The 17,066-nt window shown below is 40.1% G+C and overlaps 1 protein-coding gene across 1 annotated transcript in view; it reads left to right on the top strand.

Annotated features, from left to right (window-relative positions):
* The window catches only part of ranbp10 (RAN binding protein 10), a 42,188-nt gene extending 26,703 nt beyond the window's left edge, over positions 1–15,485 (top strand). The window contains exons 6-15 of the mRNA XM_047388535.1: positions 2,757–2,941; positions 3,929–4,041; positions 4,130–4,238; positions 4,332–4,480; positions 4,568–4,775; positions 6,387–6,544; positions 6,631–6,779; positions 8,984–9,095; positions 11,093–11,234; positions 11,325–15,485. Of these exons, the coding sequence (XP_047244491.1) occupies positions 2,757–2,941; positions 3,929–4,041; positions 4,130–4,238; positions 4,332–4,480; positions 4,568–4,775; positions 6,387–6,544; positions 6,631–6,779; positions 8,984–9,095; positions 11,093–11,223 (1,314 nt within the window). The 3' untranslated portion in view covers positions 11,224–11,234; positions 11,325–15,485. The remainder of the gene's footprint in view (positions 1–2,756; positions 2,942–3,928; positions 4,042–4,129; positions 4,239–4,331; positions 4,481–4,567; positions 4,776–6,386; positions 6,545–6,630; positions 6,780–8,983; positions 9,096–11,092; positions 11,235–11,324) is intronic.
* The last annotated feature ends 1,581 nt before the right edge of the window (positions 15,486–17,066 follow it).

Here is a 17,066-nt window from a genome sequence, read left to right as displayed (position 1 = left end):
TTCAGTCAATTTTTGCATTTATACTTTAGAAATAGGCTCAACAACACATTTTAAGATGAACAATTTGTAAATTAGGACATCAATCCATCATGATTCTGTCTAATTCCAGGAAAATGCTAAAAAGAAATTGCCATAATTAAATAATATGTAGACATATTAGGATCTGCCTATCACTGGATGCTGCCAAAATATTTCTGCTCGCTCTGATTTTGTCTCATGTGTCTTATTGTGTGACCAGCTGGAGGCAGGCTGATGTCACTACATTTAGACCTGCTGAGTCCCTATATGAACACATTTTTATAACTCTGATAAAAAGCCAATACAACATCACTGTTGTAGAATTTTAGATAAATGCAACCTCCTGAACTTCAAGAATTTTAAATGTATGTCCTTTTTTATTTATTTCAAATAGTTTGTCTCCTGCTCCTTTGTTCATACTGGCCCATTGAACCTTAGTAGATCTCTCAGATTGTTTCAAACCATGGTGCCATGCAGAGTTTGGGCCATCAGCATTCTCTATAAAATGGGACATGCTGGAAGAAGAAATTCAACTTAAATACTATGTTAAAGAGGTTTTATAGCTACTCTCATGTATTAGGAGGTTTTAAAAGTAATTTTTGGTGTTGTGGGTCTTACAGTTGTATGTTATGATTTTATTAATTATTCTTATCTCAAATTTTAAGCTCTCTTGCCAAGGAACTGCAGATGGGAATTAGATAAAAGCTATATGGTTAAATGTATGCCGAAGTTGTACATTGTCCCTTTTTTAAATAGAGTCAAAGGCCCTAAAGCATCTCAGTGAATGACAGCAGCTGGTTTGAAAAACATTCTGTTTGATTACATGTTTTCTCTGTGTAGCAGAATTATATTTTCCTTAGAGGTAACACATTTACCACACAAATAGTGAGAGTCTAAATCAGGGGGAAACTTCAAGTTCATTCAACTATGTTTAATTTATACTGTGTTGGAAGATTTTTAGCAAAAGCTAAACTGGAAATATAAGGGCAGACTGGCTTCTTTACAGGAGATTAAAGTGTCTCTGAAAATAAATAATATGGAGAACATGGTCCAAGCATTTCACCCTGGTCCTTTTATGTGTTATGTGGTGCCTCGTGCTTATGGGTTTGTATGGATTTTCTCTAAATTTAAAAAGCCAGCTGAGATGAAGAACAGTTTCAGGACTCAGAGCACTAGTTTTTCTTGCTTTATTAGATCTAAAACTGGTCACTGCTCCTTTATGTATCATGTCTTGTGCAGCTAACAAGACTGGAATGATGAAACAACTGATTTAAAATTTTCATCTTTGTTTGAGGAAGAAAATCAAGGTTGAAATTGTAACATTTTTGAGGATTAAGATGAAATTAAAAGTCAAAGTCAGCTCAAACAGCCGGGAGTCTGGCAGGTGTGACCTCAACAGAAATATAGAAGAAAAAGTATATAACTCTTGTTATATAAAAAAAAAACATGCTTATTGTCTTTTCTACTATTCTGTTCTTTTTTTGATCACAACGCGGATGGTCTTTTCAGGGTCTTCTGGTTGTGCATGAAGAACATCGTGTGATCCTTTTGACACTTGATGGATGTGCTCACTTACATAAAGAAAGGTCATGGTGGTTTCTTATCATGATAGAAGCACATCTGGATCCTGGCTCCTGCCTTGAGGATACTAGTAGCAGCAGTGAAACCTTATCCATAACGACGTGCCCACAGCTGTCTGGCTGTAACCAGAAGGGTCTCACCAAGGAGCTAAAATAAACAGTCCACAGTGTTCAAGCTAATACCTGCAGTGCCGTATTCAGATCTCTTGCACATACAGGTCGGTATGCGCTGGACTTGTGCTGGAATAGGGCTTCCATTCAGAAAGAGGCACACACACCTTCAAGTTGTGTGAAGACTAGTTGACTAAAGAAAGTAGTGTTTTTAAGGTTACACAGGGTCAAACTGTTAAAAGTCCTGGCATTGTCTTCAGGGATGGTAAAGAAGCATGACAATGAGGAGGAAAAAGCGCTAGCAGAGACTCAAACTGTTTAAATTTCAACTTTACAGAAGCTGCTCCCTAAAAGGTCACTGAATCGAAAAGGTTTTGTAGTTTGCATGATTCCTTCTGACCACAAGCACCGAGATATTCCCACAAAGTGGAACTCCAGGTTGAAATTGTTGTGCAGTACTGCATGCTAGGTGCGTAATGCTTTGCAAAGCAACACCCTTAACCTGTGTTCTCTCATTCTGATAAACAGATGAAATGTCAGCTTTTGTTTCTCCTCAACAGCAAAGCTAAAACTTATCACTGAGGTGCAGAAACCTCTATATATTATATATGTATGTATATAAACTTGGGAAAATTGTTGGGACACATTTTAGTGCAGACGTGGTACCTGTTGCAGTTGCACTGTTGTGGGATGGTGGAGAAAAGTACAAAGAACCAAGATTCCCTTCACAAATGAATTAGGTTTTCCAGATTTGTGGCGACCCAGTTCTAGACAGTTCTGAAAGTCCTGAAGAGCGCATTGTAGACTTAATTCAGTGTGAAGGGGACCTTTTAAGAAGGGGACCTCATTTGGACACATGTCTCAGTGCTGCCAGAAAAGATTTCTGACTAGTAATTTTTGTGCCATATCCAGAGGCTGGTGGTAGACACCCAGAATGCTGTTGAAACAGGGCAGCATCCTGATGCATTTCACTGTTTTATTTATCTCAATCTAATTTTTAAGGTTGTTTGGATTAATCCCACCTACTATTGTTTGAAACTCTTCCAGCCCAACCTGTATCCCACTGTGGGGCTTCAGACACCCGGAGAGATTGTAGACGCCAACTTCGGCCAGCAGCCGTTTGTCTTTGACATTGAGGACTACATGAGTGAATGGCGGGCGAAAATCCACGGGATGATTGCCAGCTTCCCGATTGGCGAGCGGCTTGGGGAGTGGCAAGCCGTCCTACAGAAGTAAGATTTAACTACATCCCCAAGCACCTTAAAACTCACACGCATGACACACAAAGTAAAATGTATTCATCTTTTTATAGGAGAAGCTACTGGGCGTTAACAAAGTAACACAGATGTACAAGACATTCAAACCGCAACAGCTGTTTTGCAGTGTTAGTCTTTTCTTCTTTCAATGGACTAAAATCAGTAATAAAATGCTCTATTTAGGAATTTTAGATGTGTTACAGTTGCAACTAAGATCATATTCAGTCATGGAGATTAAATAATTCATTTGAGGTTTTTAATGTTGCGTTTGAACCATTTTTTTCTCCAGGTCAGAATTATTAAACAACATAAACTAATCATTTTTTAACATAAGGGATGGGTGTACAAGTTTGAATTTTCTCTAATCCAGAAGGGTTAAAAATGATATATATTGACTCAAATATATACAGACAACTAATGTTTGGTTGAGTTGTCTCTACTCAGTTGCATGTTGATCACACACTTTTAGTAGCTGTCTGCAAGCTTCTGGTATCATTCTGCCAGGATACTGGCATGATTGGCGGGGGTAATTTAGACTGGTTTGTTTACTGACAAAGAACTGGGTTTTGAATGACAGAAGCTTAACCTTAGCCGTTATCATCCATTCCAAAACCAGTTTGGATGTGTCTCAGGGATCATTGTTCTGTTGAACACCCACCTCTGTCCCAGCTTCAACCATCTACATGTTGATTTAAGGTAAACATGAAGAATTTGGAGGTAATTCTAATCCTTTCTCACTATATTATTTAATATACACCTGTTTGCCACATCACACCTTGAACTTTATGCTGTGAGTTAGAATTCAGCTGACCCTGAAGAGAAGAGAAGAGCAGACACGAAACATCAGGAAAATGCTGCTCCACAAAAAAAAGTCAAACTACATCACTTGCTTTTACCTGCATCTGGGCTTTAATGGCCCACAAAGTGTCTAAAAACCATATTTTGCTTCTGTGCTGTATTTAGTATGGTGTCCAGCTACTTGGTGCATCATGGATACTGTGCAACTGCAACAGCCTTTGCCAGAGCCACAGAGACCATGATACAAGAGGACCAGACGTCTATAAAGAACAGACAAAGTGAGTGAAACATCCAGGACTGTGTTTCTCACAGCTCTGACCTCCAGCATGGTTCCTCTGTGAAGATTAACTCTGTTCTGCGGAGCAGGAATACAGAAGCTGGTGCTGGCAGGGCGGGTCGGTGAAGCCATCGATGCCACTCAGCAGCTCTATCCGGGTCTGTTAGAACGGAACCCCAACCTGCTCTTCATGTTGAAGTAAGTCTGTAATTTACTTGTAAAAACTGCTTCCAGGTTGAGGTGGTAATGTCCCACTGGAACCCAGTAACACCAGTTTACGCTGCCCTCTAGATGTCGCCAGTTTGTGGAGATGGTGAACGGCACAGACAGCGAGGTTCGCTGCCTGACGGTTCGTTCGCCCAAGTCCCAGGACAGTTACCCCGGCTCCCCCAGCCTTAGCCCACGGCACACAGCCAGCAGCATGCACATCCACAGTGGGGGTACACAGAAAACACGCACAACAACCAACACAGTCACCCACAGAGGGCACTGGGAGAGAATGATGTGTGTTCTTCTGCCTCCAACAGGAGCAGATAGCCCCACCTGCAGTAACGGCATCGCCCCACCCAACAAGGCAAAGATTCACGGCAGCAGCAGCATCAAATACCCTAGCGCATCCTCCTCCACCTCCTCCTCCACCTCCTCATCCCCTTCCTCCATAAACTACTCTGAGTCAAACTCCTCTGACTCCACCAAGAGTCATCCACACAGCGCAAACAGCACCCAGGAAACCAGGTAAGAAGAGCCTCGGAGGTGCAAGCGCGACTCAGTTAACGAAGTGTTGGGGTACCTGCAGCAGAGGCTCCAAACTGACACACCTCCACGTCCTGCAGCAGATGTTAATCTATTTCTGTTACTAACAGTCTTCATGCTCGTAGTTCTTCAGACTGCTTATTTCACTTAGATGGAAAAAATGTAAAACTCAGATCATAAACAATGAAGAGTCAAAACATCTCCCTGTACATGCTTAGGTTCTCTCCGGGTACCACTTACTCCCACAGTCCAAAAGCATCACTGTCAGGTTAAATGGTCTCTTCAAATTGCCCTTAAGTATGAGTGTGTGCGTGCATGTTGGTGGACTGGTTAAATTTCCAGGGTGTACTGATGTCTCTCACCCAGTGACCTCTGAAGACAGCCTCTTACAGGTTTGCTTTCATGCATCTTCCCATCACTTCTTATCGGTTTTATTGGCCCTGCTGGGAAAAAAAGCATCCTCATCAGGTTATTTTATTTAACATTTCTTTACCAGAAGAATCCTTTCTTTCAGCAGACCAGATTGGTGGTGTGTATGACTAAGAGTTGTTCTGTTTAACAAAGGTTAGATCACTGCACTTTTCAGGGCCTGTGGAAATTAAGTGAAGAGAAGGTGGACTTCTGTCTCGTCTTATTCAGCCTCTAACAGGTTTTCTTCCAAGACTCTGCTGTTTTTAGCTTCGTCCATCTTCCTATCAACTCTGACCAGCTTCTCTGTCCCTGCTGAACCAAAGCCTCCTCACAGCATGATGCTGCCACCACTGTGTTTTACCATTGGGATGGTGTGTTCAGGATATTGTGTAGAGTTAGTGTTCTGCCACAAAGTGTTTTGCACATTGGCCAAAAAGGGGTATGAATAGTTTTGCACATGAGGATTACTAAATATACCACAATATAGTCCAAAGCTTCGCACTCACCTCGTTGGTTCCCCTTCATATTGGGCTTCTTGGTACCATGTCCAGAAATGCACATGGACCCGACTATTAACATGATGGAAAAAAGATCCGGTGTCCTCCATTTCTCTGTGGTCCAGTTCTGATGCTTATTGTAGGAACTTTGAGATCAAACTTGAATGCTCTCTGTGTTGTTTGAGCTTGACAAACTCTGTTATGCCTTTGCTCCATTATGATCATTCACTGACCAGGTTCAACCGTTTTCCAGTCAGAAAACACTTATGGTTGATCCTGACCTGTTGTAGATAGGATGTGACCTCACCCATAGTTTGATGATATTCTAGTATTTCTTCCCCCCATACACACATTTTAAATACAGTTGATTTTGCCTGCTGCATAATACCCAATCCTGCCTGTTGTTTGGTGCTATTGTAATGCTTTTTAATAATTTTAGGGCTTATTTTAAACATTTTCCCCATTTGTCTGGTAAAACATTTTCCGAACTTTTAAATGTTAAACATAGTCCTGATCTGTTGATGGAAACATGTTATTCTTTCTCTGAAATTCTGTTTGCATCTCAGATGCCATCTTTAAAAATGATAACTGTTAACTTGTTCCTGAGTTTTTCGATGCAGATCCTTTTCCTCATTTTAACTCAAATAACAAACCCTGAACCCTGATTTGTTTGTGTTTGTACCAGCGACAGTGAGATGGAGATCGAGGCGGAGCATTATACCAACGGTGTGGTCGAAAGCTCGTCAGCACGGATCATGAACGGCACATACAGACACGAAGAGATCCTTCAGCCCGATGATAACAGCATCTGCAATGGGGTCACAGGAGCACAGAAACACTCTGGTCTGACTCTCATTTGTGTTTTTTGCAGTACGCGTATTTTGTGCTTAGCTGCACATCCTCACACGGTCTTTGCATGTCGCCTGCAGACGAGGGCCGCAGTAACAGCAAACAGCTCTGTGGTGGGAACCAGGCGGCCACAGAGAGGATGATCCAGTTCGGACGGGAGCTGCAGGCACTCAGCGAACAGCTGTGCCGCGACTACGGCACCAACACCACGCACAAGAAGATGTTACAGGTACACACACGACCAGATGGTCTACAGAAAGGAGGAGAAAAGATTCTAGGATATCAAATATTAGCTGAAATCCAAATCCTCTGACCCGAGCTCTGGAAAGGATTAAGAAGTAAATGAAGCATCACAAAGCTGGTTTATTCTGTACCAGGAGCCAGGAAATTATCCTAGAATCATGATCTGGAGCAGGAACCCAAACCACTCTCTGACCACTCATCGAACACGGTTCAGTTATTTACCCTTAGATCATGTAGCCTTCATGGTTTGTAGGGTAGCCCAGAAATGCAGCATGTTTCACCCTAACTGGCACTCCTGGTAAAAATAAATTCATCTTTAACTGCAGCATCATAATCTCACACTGAAGAATTTACAAAAACTCACCTTTACCTTTAGTTTCAGGATATTTATTGAACCAGAAAACAGTCCCATGTTAGGAAGAAAATAGTTTTCAATAAAGTAACTGGTCCAACCAATATTGGCATCTCAAACATTTCCTCTAAAGATCAGTGTTATAATCCATGACTTCCTGTTTCCTCAAGGAAAAAATATAACGTGACAAAAAGGTTTCAGGTTTCTTTTAGCCACTCTTCAAAATAGAAAATGCAAGAAAACATGCCGTTTACATACAGCAGATGCTTGCTGGAGAGGATGTTTCTACAAGTAAAAGCTTTTTACCTGAGTGGGCCCATATCTAAAATCAGAGCAATAATTAAAAACCAGCAAAGCTCTGACAAACGAGGGTGGACTGGGACCCAGATTTACCTTGAAATCCTAAAAAAAACATAACCCCAAGGGAACCAGCCATTAACACCATCGATATACTGGGAGGCATCCCAGTAAAAAGCCTTTTCTGTCCGAATTGTGGAGTTTACTAAGCATTACTGAACCTCTAACTGGAACTGTGTACTTGGGTCAGATAACCCTAAAACACTATAGATGAGTCTGGCATAAATTAAAGGATAAATACATGGAAGAATACCTCATGCAAACTGGTAAATATGGCAGAATATCTGTGATACTGTGGGCCTGTTACCTTTCTAAAGGCCCTGGGAACCTTGATAGAGTTCATGGATTTGTGAATGTTTGAGATATTAGGACATTTTAATTAAAGATCTGGTGACCTCTGCCTAAAAAATGGGTCAGCACTGGGTCTTTCAGCAGGACAGTGATCCAAAACATACAGCCAAATCACCACAGAAATTGTACATCAGACACAAAACCATCCTCGGCCCATGGCCATCACAGTCCCCAGACCCAAACCTGTAGAAAACCCGTGGGCTGAGCTGAAATGAGCATCAAAGATGACCCGGGACTCTGAACCATCTAAAGAATTGTTCAATGGCTGGAGATCTCTGTCGGTTAGCACCAACCTTGTGAAATGTTGTAGTGGACCCAGTGCTGCCCTGTTGGTGAAAGGCAGTTGTATAAAGTATTAGCAGCAGGGGTGGCAATAAGAGTAGCCCCAGGTGATTTCATTAAAACATTAGTCTTTAATGTGGGATGTTTTCCCCAATGAATACAAATAATCTAATTAAAAGGTAGTTTCTATTCTTTCCTGCGAGATCGTACTATTGCTATAAAAATGGATGCATCTGGAGTCTTTTTCCACAAGTGTAGAGGGTGATGTATGTACTGGCCTTTTTTGGGCATGTAGTGCACAGACTGTAGAAATCTTGAAATATACAAAAAGCTGTCAACCAAACTGTGTGGAGATTTACGTAATTTAGTGAGATGTCTGGAGAAATTACTGTTATCTCATCTGGAAGGATAAACTACTCTGTCATACTGGAATAATTTTGCCCTGGTGTCATTACAGTAAAACCCAAACTATGATCACCATAGTGTTATGACAGGTTGTTACCACTACTGGGAATATGCGCGCATCTCAGGAAGTCTCAGCTGACCCTGAAACACGTCATCGTCGGTGTCTTGACTGAAGTGACGCATGGATGTTAGTTTTAAAAGAGAAATAAAAACATGAAAACATCTGGTCTTCATTAGTTATTTTTTTAGCAAATTTAAAATATCTTTCCTGCCTAAACTAAGACTCCTTCCTTTTAGTTCAGTGTGGAGAAAATAAATGTTTGTTTCATGCAGATTAATGCAGAAGCTGTGAGGAATATCTGGACTGCTTTATTTGTTGTTATATGAACTGAAAGCTGTGTGTGTGTGTGTGTGTGTGTGTGTGTGTGTGTGTGTGTGTGTAGGATGCATTCAGCCTGCTGGCCTACTCAGATCCCTGGAACTGCCCAGTGGGCCAGCAGTTGGACCCCACGCAGAGAGAATCGCTCTGCTCCACTCTCAACAGCGCCATTCTAGGTAAAAACTCTCACTTAGACTTTCCTCTACAGACACAGAGAAAATGGTTCTTTTTCTCTCTGTGTCTGACAGCAGAGACAACATGTGTTTCTTAATCGGATGTTAAAGCATCAGATCCATTTTATGATAAGGCTCTAAGCTGTGACGGACGCTCACAGACCTTCGCTTGGATGAAATTTACAGTGGTTGTTTTTGTTGGTGATCAGAAAGCCTGAGATTTCTAATGTATCAAACCAGCAGTTCTTCTCATACTGAATATTTATAAGACGTTAACACGGTTCACTCAGATTTCACTATGATGACCACTATGCTTCATATTTAATGTCTGCTTTTATTACATTTTTATAACATTTTTTATTATTTTATTTTATTTAACTCTAATGCTACAGTGTCATAAATGTTGAAAGTAAATCTATGTAAAGATAATTGACTGATATGGATACGCCTCTGTGTACCATAATGGGATCTTAAAGTTGGAAAATAAAATTTTAAAAATACATTTAAGGCGGGGCCCTGGTGGTGTAAGGGTTAAACTCGCGACCACATATAGAGGCTGTAGTCCTCGAAGCGGCCGTCGCGGTTTCGAGTCCCGGACCCGGCGACCTTTGCCGAATGTTTCCCCTTCTCTTTGTCCCTCCTTCCTGTCTGCCTCTATCAAAAATAAAGGCCTCTAGTGCCAAAAAAGTCTTAAAAAAAAAAAAATGGAAATGACGTCTAAGAGAAGGTCTCCGGTCATTCATTGTGTGAGCGTCAATAAAGAGTTCAGGTAGAAGCCAAGTTGCATTAAAAAAATCATTAATATGGTGAAACGGTGTATGGCAGCAATACCACGACAGCAGCCATTAGTCTGCACTACTTTCCTGAAGCAAAGAGGATCAGAGCTGCCTGGATCAGAGCTGGAAAACTGAGGAGGGACAAATGGGCTGGTCCCATCAAGCAGAGCCAGCTGTGATCAGAAGACTTTTAAGCAAACTGCTTCGAACAAGAAACCTTTGAATTCAGGCATCGGTTCCCCTGTGACGCACTATGGAAGAAGTGGTTTAGAAGATGGATGGATGAAGGAATTAGATGGTCGTCTCCAAGCCACAGCACTGGTGCTCTGCCATCTGATGACAACTAACTTTCTTCTCCTGACTCTGCTGCGTCTCTCTCTGATAGTGACTGAAATATATCTAAAGAAACATCCGATTCTTCGCTGCTGTCTGTGTCGCTGCCATTATAGCAGCAGTCAGTTTACCTGCAGGGGTTCCCTTTTGACATAAAAAATCTCAAATCTCAAAGGAGTAGTCTGGAAAGGTCTTTTTAGTGAAATTTCCGACCATGTAGCTCAGCAACTGTTCATTTCAGTGGCAGGAATTTACATTTTAAAATATTTGATCAATGTTTCCTTTCCATAAATGTAATTTGATTTATCATGAAAATTTGATGTCACCATCAAAGGTTTAAACGCCCAAAATAAAAATATATTAAATTATTTAGAATCACCTATTTTTAAAGGTTGATATTCTGCCTTTGTGCTTTTGTCTTTGTAATGTCACCTCATACCTTGTTAAATACAAATATTAAATAACAATCAAAATCAAGAAAGATTCATAGTAAAAATTATTAGAATTAAAGCAAAGGGAACATTTAAAAATAACTTTACATTCTAAGTTGAATTAAAATGGTAATAAATTAAACTGATCAAATTAGCAATTAAAAAAAATAATTAAATGTTTAAGCTTTTTTTTAAAACTTATTTTCAAGTCAGTTTCTGACCATGACAGCGTTCCATAAATGAGGACAGTGTTTCTAAAACCAACTGGGGAGAAATACCTGAATGTTGTGTTTAAGAAACAGGAAGATGTCCATCAAACACCTGACAGATCATGGAGGCCAAGTTTTCTTCACCCAAACTGGATAAAAATACTTTCAGCCGCTGTTGTTTTTCTGAAAAACTGCAAACAGGATAAAACATTCAAGGACGTGATCTCTGATTTTCTTCCTCTCTGCTCCAGAGTCCCAGAACCTTCCCAAACAGCCTCCGTTGATGCTGGCGCTCGGTCAGGCCACAGAGTGTGTTCAGCTCATGGCCCGGGTCCGGTCCGGTTCCTGCTCCTTCGCCAGAATAGACAACTTTTTGCACTAGCCCTCGTTCAGGTGAGCAGAGTCCAAAGAACATTGAATCCAGCCTGAATCCATGGTTGGAGCGTCAGGTCTGCAGCTCAAACATTACCTATCTGTCTTCAGGTAAATGTTGAGCAGCACTGAGATGTCCAGCTGGTTGTTGTCATGGCGATGAAGAGGCAAGCATGCGTCTGATTGGAGCAGAGAAGAGAAGGGAAGAAGGCTTCCTATTTAATTTAGTATTATCAGATTTAATAAATGTGTGACACTATTTAAAGATTATTATTATTATTATTCAGTTTATTTAGCTTTTTTTTTTAGCATTTGTTTTGTCAGTTTGTTGTGCTCATCCTGGACAAACTAATCATATTTCCCTTTTTTTTTTATTCTGTCTTTTGTTGTAATGGTTGGACTTTGATTCGTGTAGCGGGCTTGTAGTTTTTGTTCACCATATCACTCGGAACCATACCCATATGATCCTGGATGCCACTGAACCCAAACCTGGGGCGCTTTAAATTACATGTAGCGGTGCTCCGAGGTTTTCAAACATTCAGTATCTGCTTGGATGTCATAGGCTGTCTCAGGGAGGAAGGATTTTACTGCAAACAACTGCGATAATGTTTAGAAACAAGAATTAAGGAAAAGTTAGAATGTTTAAATTCAATGTTATACACACAGGCTCAAATGAATGTATAAATCAACTCTAATATATAATTAAAGGCATTTTAGCGAGTTGCGCCATGATCACATGCTTTTGCAGCCATCATGGTACTTCTGCCATCATTCTGGATGAATTTTGACACCGCTTCTTGGTAAAATTGGCAGAGGTTATTAAAAATAGGTTGCTTTCCTGGCACTGGCCTTCTTTTAAGCATAACCCACACATTTGCAACGGGGTGTAAGCTTTGGGAAGGCCACTTTCAAAGCTTATTGTCAGCCAGCTTTATCTAAACCCAGTCTGCATGTGTTTCTGGGATCATTGCCCTGTTGGAATTGTGTCCAAGTTTAAACCGTTTATCTGTTGGTTGAGGTAGCGGTAAGGAATGTGGATGTAGAAAACCAGCCCCACAGCATGATGCTGCCTCCACCTTGCATGACCGTTGGTAAAGTTTTCTTTGCTTAGCTCCTGCAAACATACATCCATATTTGTGGCCAAACAGCTCAATATTTGTCTCATCTGAACTTAAACGTTTTCTCCAGAATTGACATTTTCTCAGTTCCTCAGTGGGTTCTCAGTTCTCAGTGGGTTTTTACTGTTAAAAAAATCTTCTTTAGTGGAAAACGTGAAAAATCTGTCCGACAGATGACATTTTAACATCTAAAAGTGGATTTCCAAAAGGTTATTGTTATAAACAAGAACACATTCTTCTCTAGACTAGTTTAAAAGATTCGGGGAAAATCTGGCAACTTGGAAACAAAGGCTGCTTTCTAAATCTTCACTGGTTCAGTACATCCTACCTCACATCAGTCTTTGTCTTATATGACCATGAAACCTTTCTTCAGAAGGCATTTCGCTTGTCGATTATGAAGCAGAAGTTAAAGCCTTGGCTTTATTAAGAACCATCAGCACCACCTATTGTCCTGTTGAGATGGATGTATGGAAAAGTTTGATCCTTTGTGGATCAAATAATTTCCAAAGTCTTGTTTTTAAAAATCATTGCAGTTGTTTTATTTTATTATCAATTCCCCCTGAAAAAAAGAATAATTTGAATCATTGAAAGCAAAACAATTTATGCATGATTGCATTTAACCATTGGATGTTAGCTGCATAAAAAGATGGAGGAAATAAAGTATGGAAAAGCTTTTATGGGGCAGGTTGATCTCAGCATGAACAACACCTGTTATTGTGTGGCGCTCCTCATTAGCTGCCGCCCACATGGATTGAAATTATCCCCAGAAGTTAGAGATGAAAAATGAAACCCTGGGTTTTGTTTCTGATTGAAGGTAATGCAATATTCCCAAGAATGGAGCTGTGAGAGCTTGCAGGTTATTTGCCAAAAACCAGGATATTTCCTGAAAAATAACATCAGCCATGTTCAAAAAACATAATTGAAGGTCCTCTGCCATGGGGATCGCTAACCAGGAGCAGAGAGGTGTCGGAGCCTTCATTTTACTGTAACAAGCTCCGCAACGGGCAATCAGATCTGGTTGCAGGTGGCGGAGCTGATGCCTGGCTGCACCTACGACACCTGCCCTCAGAGCGGAGTCCTACTCTATTATCAGCATAAAGAAAATCAGTATCAAAGGCAGGCTAACAAGCACAGTGTGTGCACGTCAAAAAGTCAAGTTTCATTACGGCAGGCTTCTTTTTTCCCCTCCACACTCTGACCCACTATGTGCACACGGAGTCACAGCTAGAATTTCAAATAAAGAGGTGAAATCATGTGACAAACAGGGAGGCCTGTAATTCTAAGGTGCACTTTGTGATGATTAAACTGCAGCCTTTCTTTCACTTTGATTTCCAAATTGGGCTCAGAGGGCTGTAAAAGCCTTTGTTCCAGAGTTCTGCTCAGTTTCTCTGCAATAAGGCGAAGGTTTCTTCCTTCTCCCTGTTAGGTGACATTCATCCACAAGTTAACACACTGTCCTTTTACTTCCTGTTTCAGAATCAACAAATCCTCCAGCAACCACCGCAGATGACCTCTGGTTGTTAGCCAGCTTGAATAAATTAGATACTTAGAACTGTTAAGAGCGTTCGTGAACCTAAATCACCTCCAGTTGATGCTTATAGCGATTAGGACTTCTTGAAGTAGGGTTGTGTTGAGTAGGTATTAGTAGTCAGTACCTTACTTGCAGCCGACAGACGTCATAGTGATCAAAACTTGGAGAAAAAGTTTTTGATGCAGTTGCAGGTCCTGGTTACAGTGGAGTTTAGCTTTATTAAACAGTACCATGTTAGCGGTATCCTCTAGGTTTTATTAAAACATTGTTTACGATGTCTCAGCCGGACAACGCTAGTACGTATCTGATCAGCTGAGACTCATTTAACACCAATACCACCAAGAGAGAGAGACACGCTGGTGTCTGATGTAAGGTCCGGTCTGTATCCCTAGAACCACCAAGAACCGCCAGAGGAAGCCAATTTGACTTCCTTTCACTGGTGCCAAAACACTGATAAAATAAATCAGGTGAATTTAATGGTAGAAGTTGTTAAATGTGGCATTCGAAGCCTGAGCTCTTGGTCTGCAGGTATTGATGCTATATTTGACATCTGAAACCAAGAATCTCACATTAATTGTAGTGGTTGACCATCCAATAATATTACAACTCCCATCAGGATGACATTTTACTCCATAAGAGGCAGAAGCCCAATGTGTTGTAAGCTTCCCTTTGGTTCCTCTCAATTTAATTTGCTGCAGAAAGCATCCAGACTACTTATAAGAACATTAAAGATCCTCATTGCAAAAGATCCAAAATAAACCTTTAAGTTAAGCTTCCTTCCAGTGGGAAACTAGAAGAAACAATAGATGCCCTTTCAGAAGCTCCCTCTGGGGTCTAATTTCATTTTGTTCTCATATTCAATTTTTGGCGTCTCTGTCAGAGCCTCACATCTGTTATTGTGTTTTTATTTTAAAACTGAACATCCGAGTAATGAAGCTGAGTATTGATTCTTGCTTTCTTTCCTATCTCAAGCCCATCCTGCTCTGTACTCACCTATGTGTTATTCCCTTCTCCCAAATGGCTGCCAAACCTGGCGCTATGTCTGGAAAATGACCCGATGATCCAATCTAAGGTTTACATTTGTCAGTCCTTGGACTCTGCAGAGGTAAGAGAAGGTTTTAAATCTTCCTCCAGGACCTTTTCCCAGCGCTCCTCTGCTGTGTGAGGAACTGCTCGGATGCACAGAGCTCCGTGCCTGCAGCTGTAAAGCACCTCTGTCCCCCTGCCTGTCCTCAGTGTTTGACCCCTGACCCCTCTCCTCCCCTCCATGCACAGGCAAACTGATCAGACAATGCAGACGAGCTGTGCACAAATGACTTCTATCTTCATTTTATTATTTTTTTTGGAACATTTGAGTTTTACGTAAATATAAAAAATGTAAAAAAAAAAAACCATTGTGAAATGAGTTATCTACTTAGCATGACTTTTAAAACTTTAAAACAATAAAAAATGAAAAATGATAATTGAAAAAAGTATTGAAAACATGTTTAAAAATAAATATTGTATTCTGTTTAATTTTGACAGAATTATTTTTATTAAAATACATCCATATGCATATGAATTGTGTCCTGTTGTTATTTGCTGTGTATATTTGCTAAATAAATCACATTATATGATTAATTCCACCCAGACTGATGTTTTCAAGCCTTTATTTCTGTATTATGATGATTTTCTTCTTACAGCGAATGAAAACAAGATTAGAATATTACATCAGACCATTAAAAAAGGTTTTAATATAGAAATATGAGCTTAATGAAAAGTATGTTTAATATCTGCCTAAAGGTTATTTTCCAAAGGTCCTTTTAATCAGAGAAACGAGCCTCAGAACGCAGATTCTAATTTACCAGGATGTGTATATTTACTTGTGTAGCATTTTCTTAATTCGCTGTTGTTCATTGTAGAATATCTCTCCTTTCTTTCTGTCTTCCCTCCATCTTCTCTGCTTCAGACACTCTTAAGCTCACTAAAAGTCCTCACTACTCTTAACATCTCCTTACGTTAGGAGCTCTCTGAAGGCCTAAGATACTTCATGAAAAACGTTTATCTTACTGAGGGAAAATTCTGACAAAATCGAGAAATTCTAAGTAGCTCACTAGAAGCTACTTTTAGTCCTAGGATTTTTGGTGAATATGGGCCCAGAACATTTTAAATTCTATTGAGCCAAAACTTGGTTCAAACGACACTAAAAACATCTTCAATGAGCATCGCAGACCCCAGATCCAGTAGAGGAATCAGGACTCCAGAACCACCTGGAGGGATTAATGATGGTTTCAATGACTGGCGCCAGTGATTTATTTTTAGCAACCAGAATTTTCTTAATATCTGATTGGTCCTCTTGAATAAATGTAGCTGAATTAAATGTTGGATTTTTCTATAATGTTCAGTGTGAGATTATGCTGCTGCAGAAAAGAGCCAGGATTTTACCAATATGTCTTTGAGACAGAGTGAAAAAGCTGATTGATTGATTAAATTAGCACTTGGTAGACTTGTTGGATTTGCAGGAGCTGGACAGCAGGGGGCAGAAACTGGCCGCAGATCATATAAACCCAACCAGCTGCCAGATCTTTTGTGATGTGCTCATCCTCACCTGATCCAATTTAGTTCCTACTGGAGTCCTTAAGCCTTGCCTTCAGCAACACCAAGTACGTTTAGACAGAAGTTTTAAAATCTGCAAGAGTAAAATACTTATTTAATGGATTTTAAGTTTTCCTTTCGGCAAAAGAGTTTAAAGGATGTAAAGTTTCACCTTTTAGTCCCCAAATAATCATATTAATGATGTATGGGTTCTGGAAAAGGGAAGACAGGTAAAAATAATAAATGCAACATGAAATGCCTGAAAAAAATAATGAGAGACACTGAATAAAGGCTAAAAGAAGAAAGAAAAAGGTCTGTTGAAGAAAAGATTCGAAGAGAGAGAAACTGGATGGAAGAAGGAATGGGAAGCATGTTTGTAAGAAAAAAACCGTAGGAAAAAAATAAAGATTTGGAGAAATCGGAAAATAAAAAAAAAATAAAAAAAACTAGATATCTGCAGCTTATAGCAAGAATTTAAGATTTGAAACAATTTCGATTAAAATTTAAAACCAATGTGACCTGAATCAGAATCAGCTTTAATGGCCAAGTTTGTGCACACAAGAAATCTGACTTTGCTTTCACTATGATCTCAATGTACAGACAACTTCAACATAAATATATACAGTTTGG

Source organism: Girardinichthys multiradiatus, chromosome 2 (assembly GCF_021462225.1).
Source record: "Girardinichthys multiradiatus isolate DD_20200921_A chromosome 2, DD_fGirMul_XY1, whole genome shotgun sequence".
Taxonomy (NCBI): Eukaryota; Metazoa; Chordata; class Actinopteri; order Cyprinodontiformes; family Goodeidae; genus Girardinichthys; species Girardinichthys multiradiatus.
The sequence above is the reverse complement of the archived record's forward strand: the minus strand, read 5'-3'. Positions and strand labels throughout refer to the sequence as shown.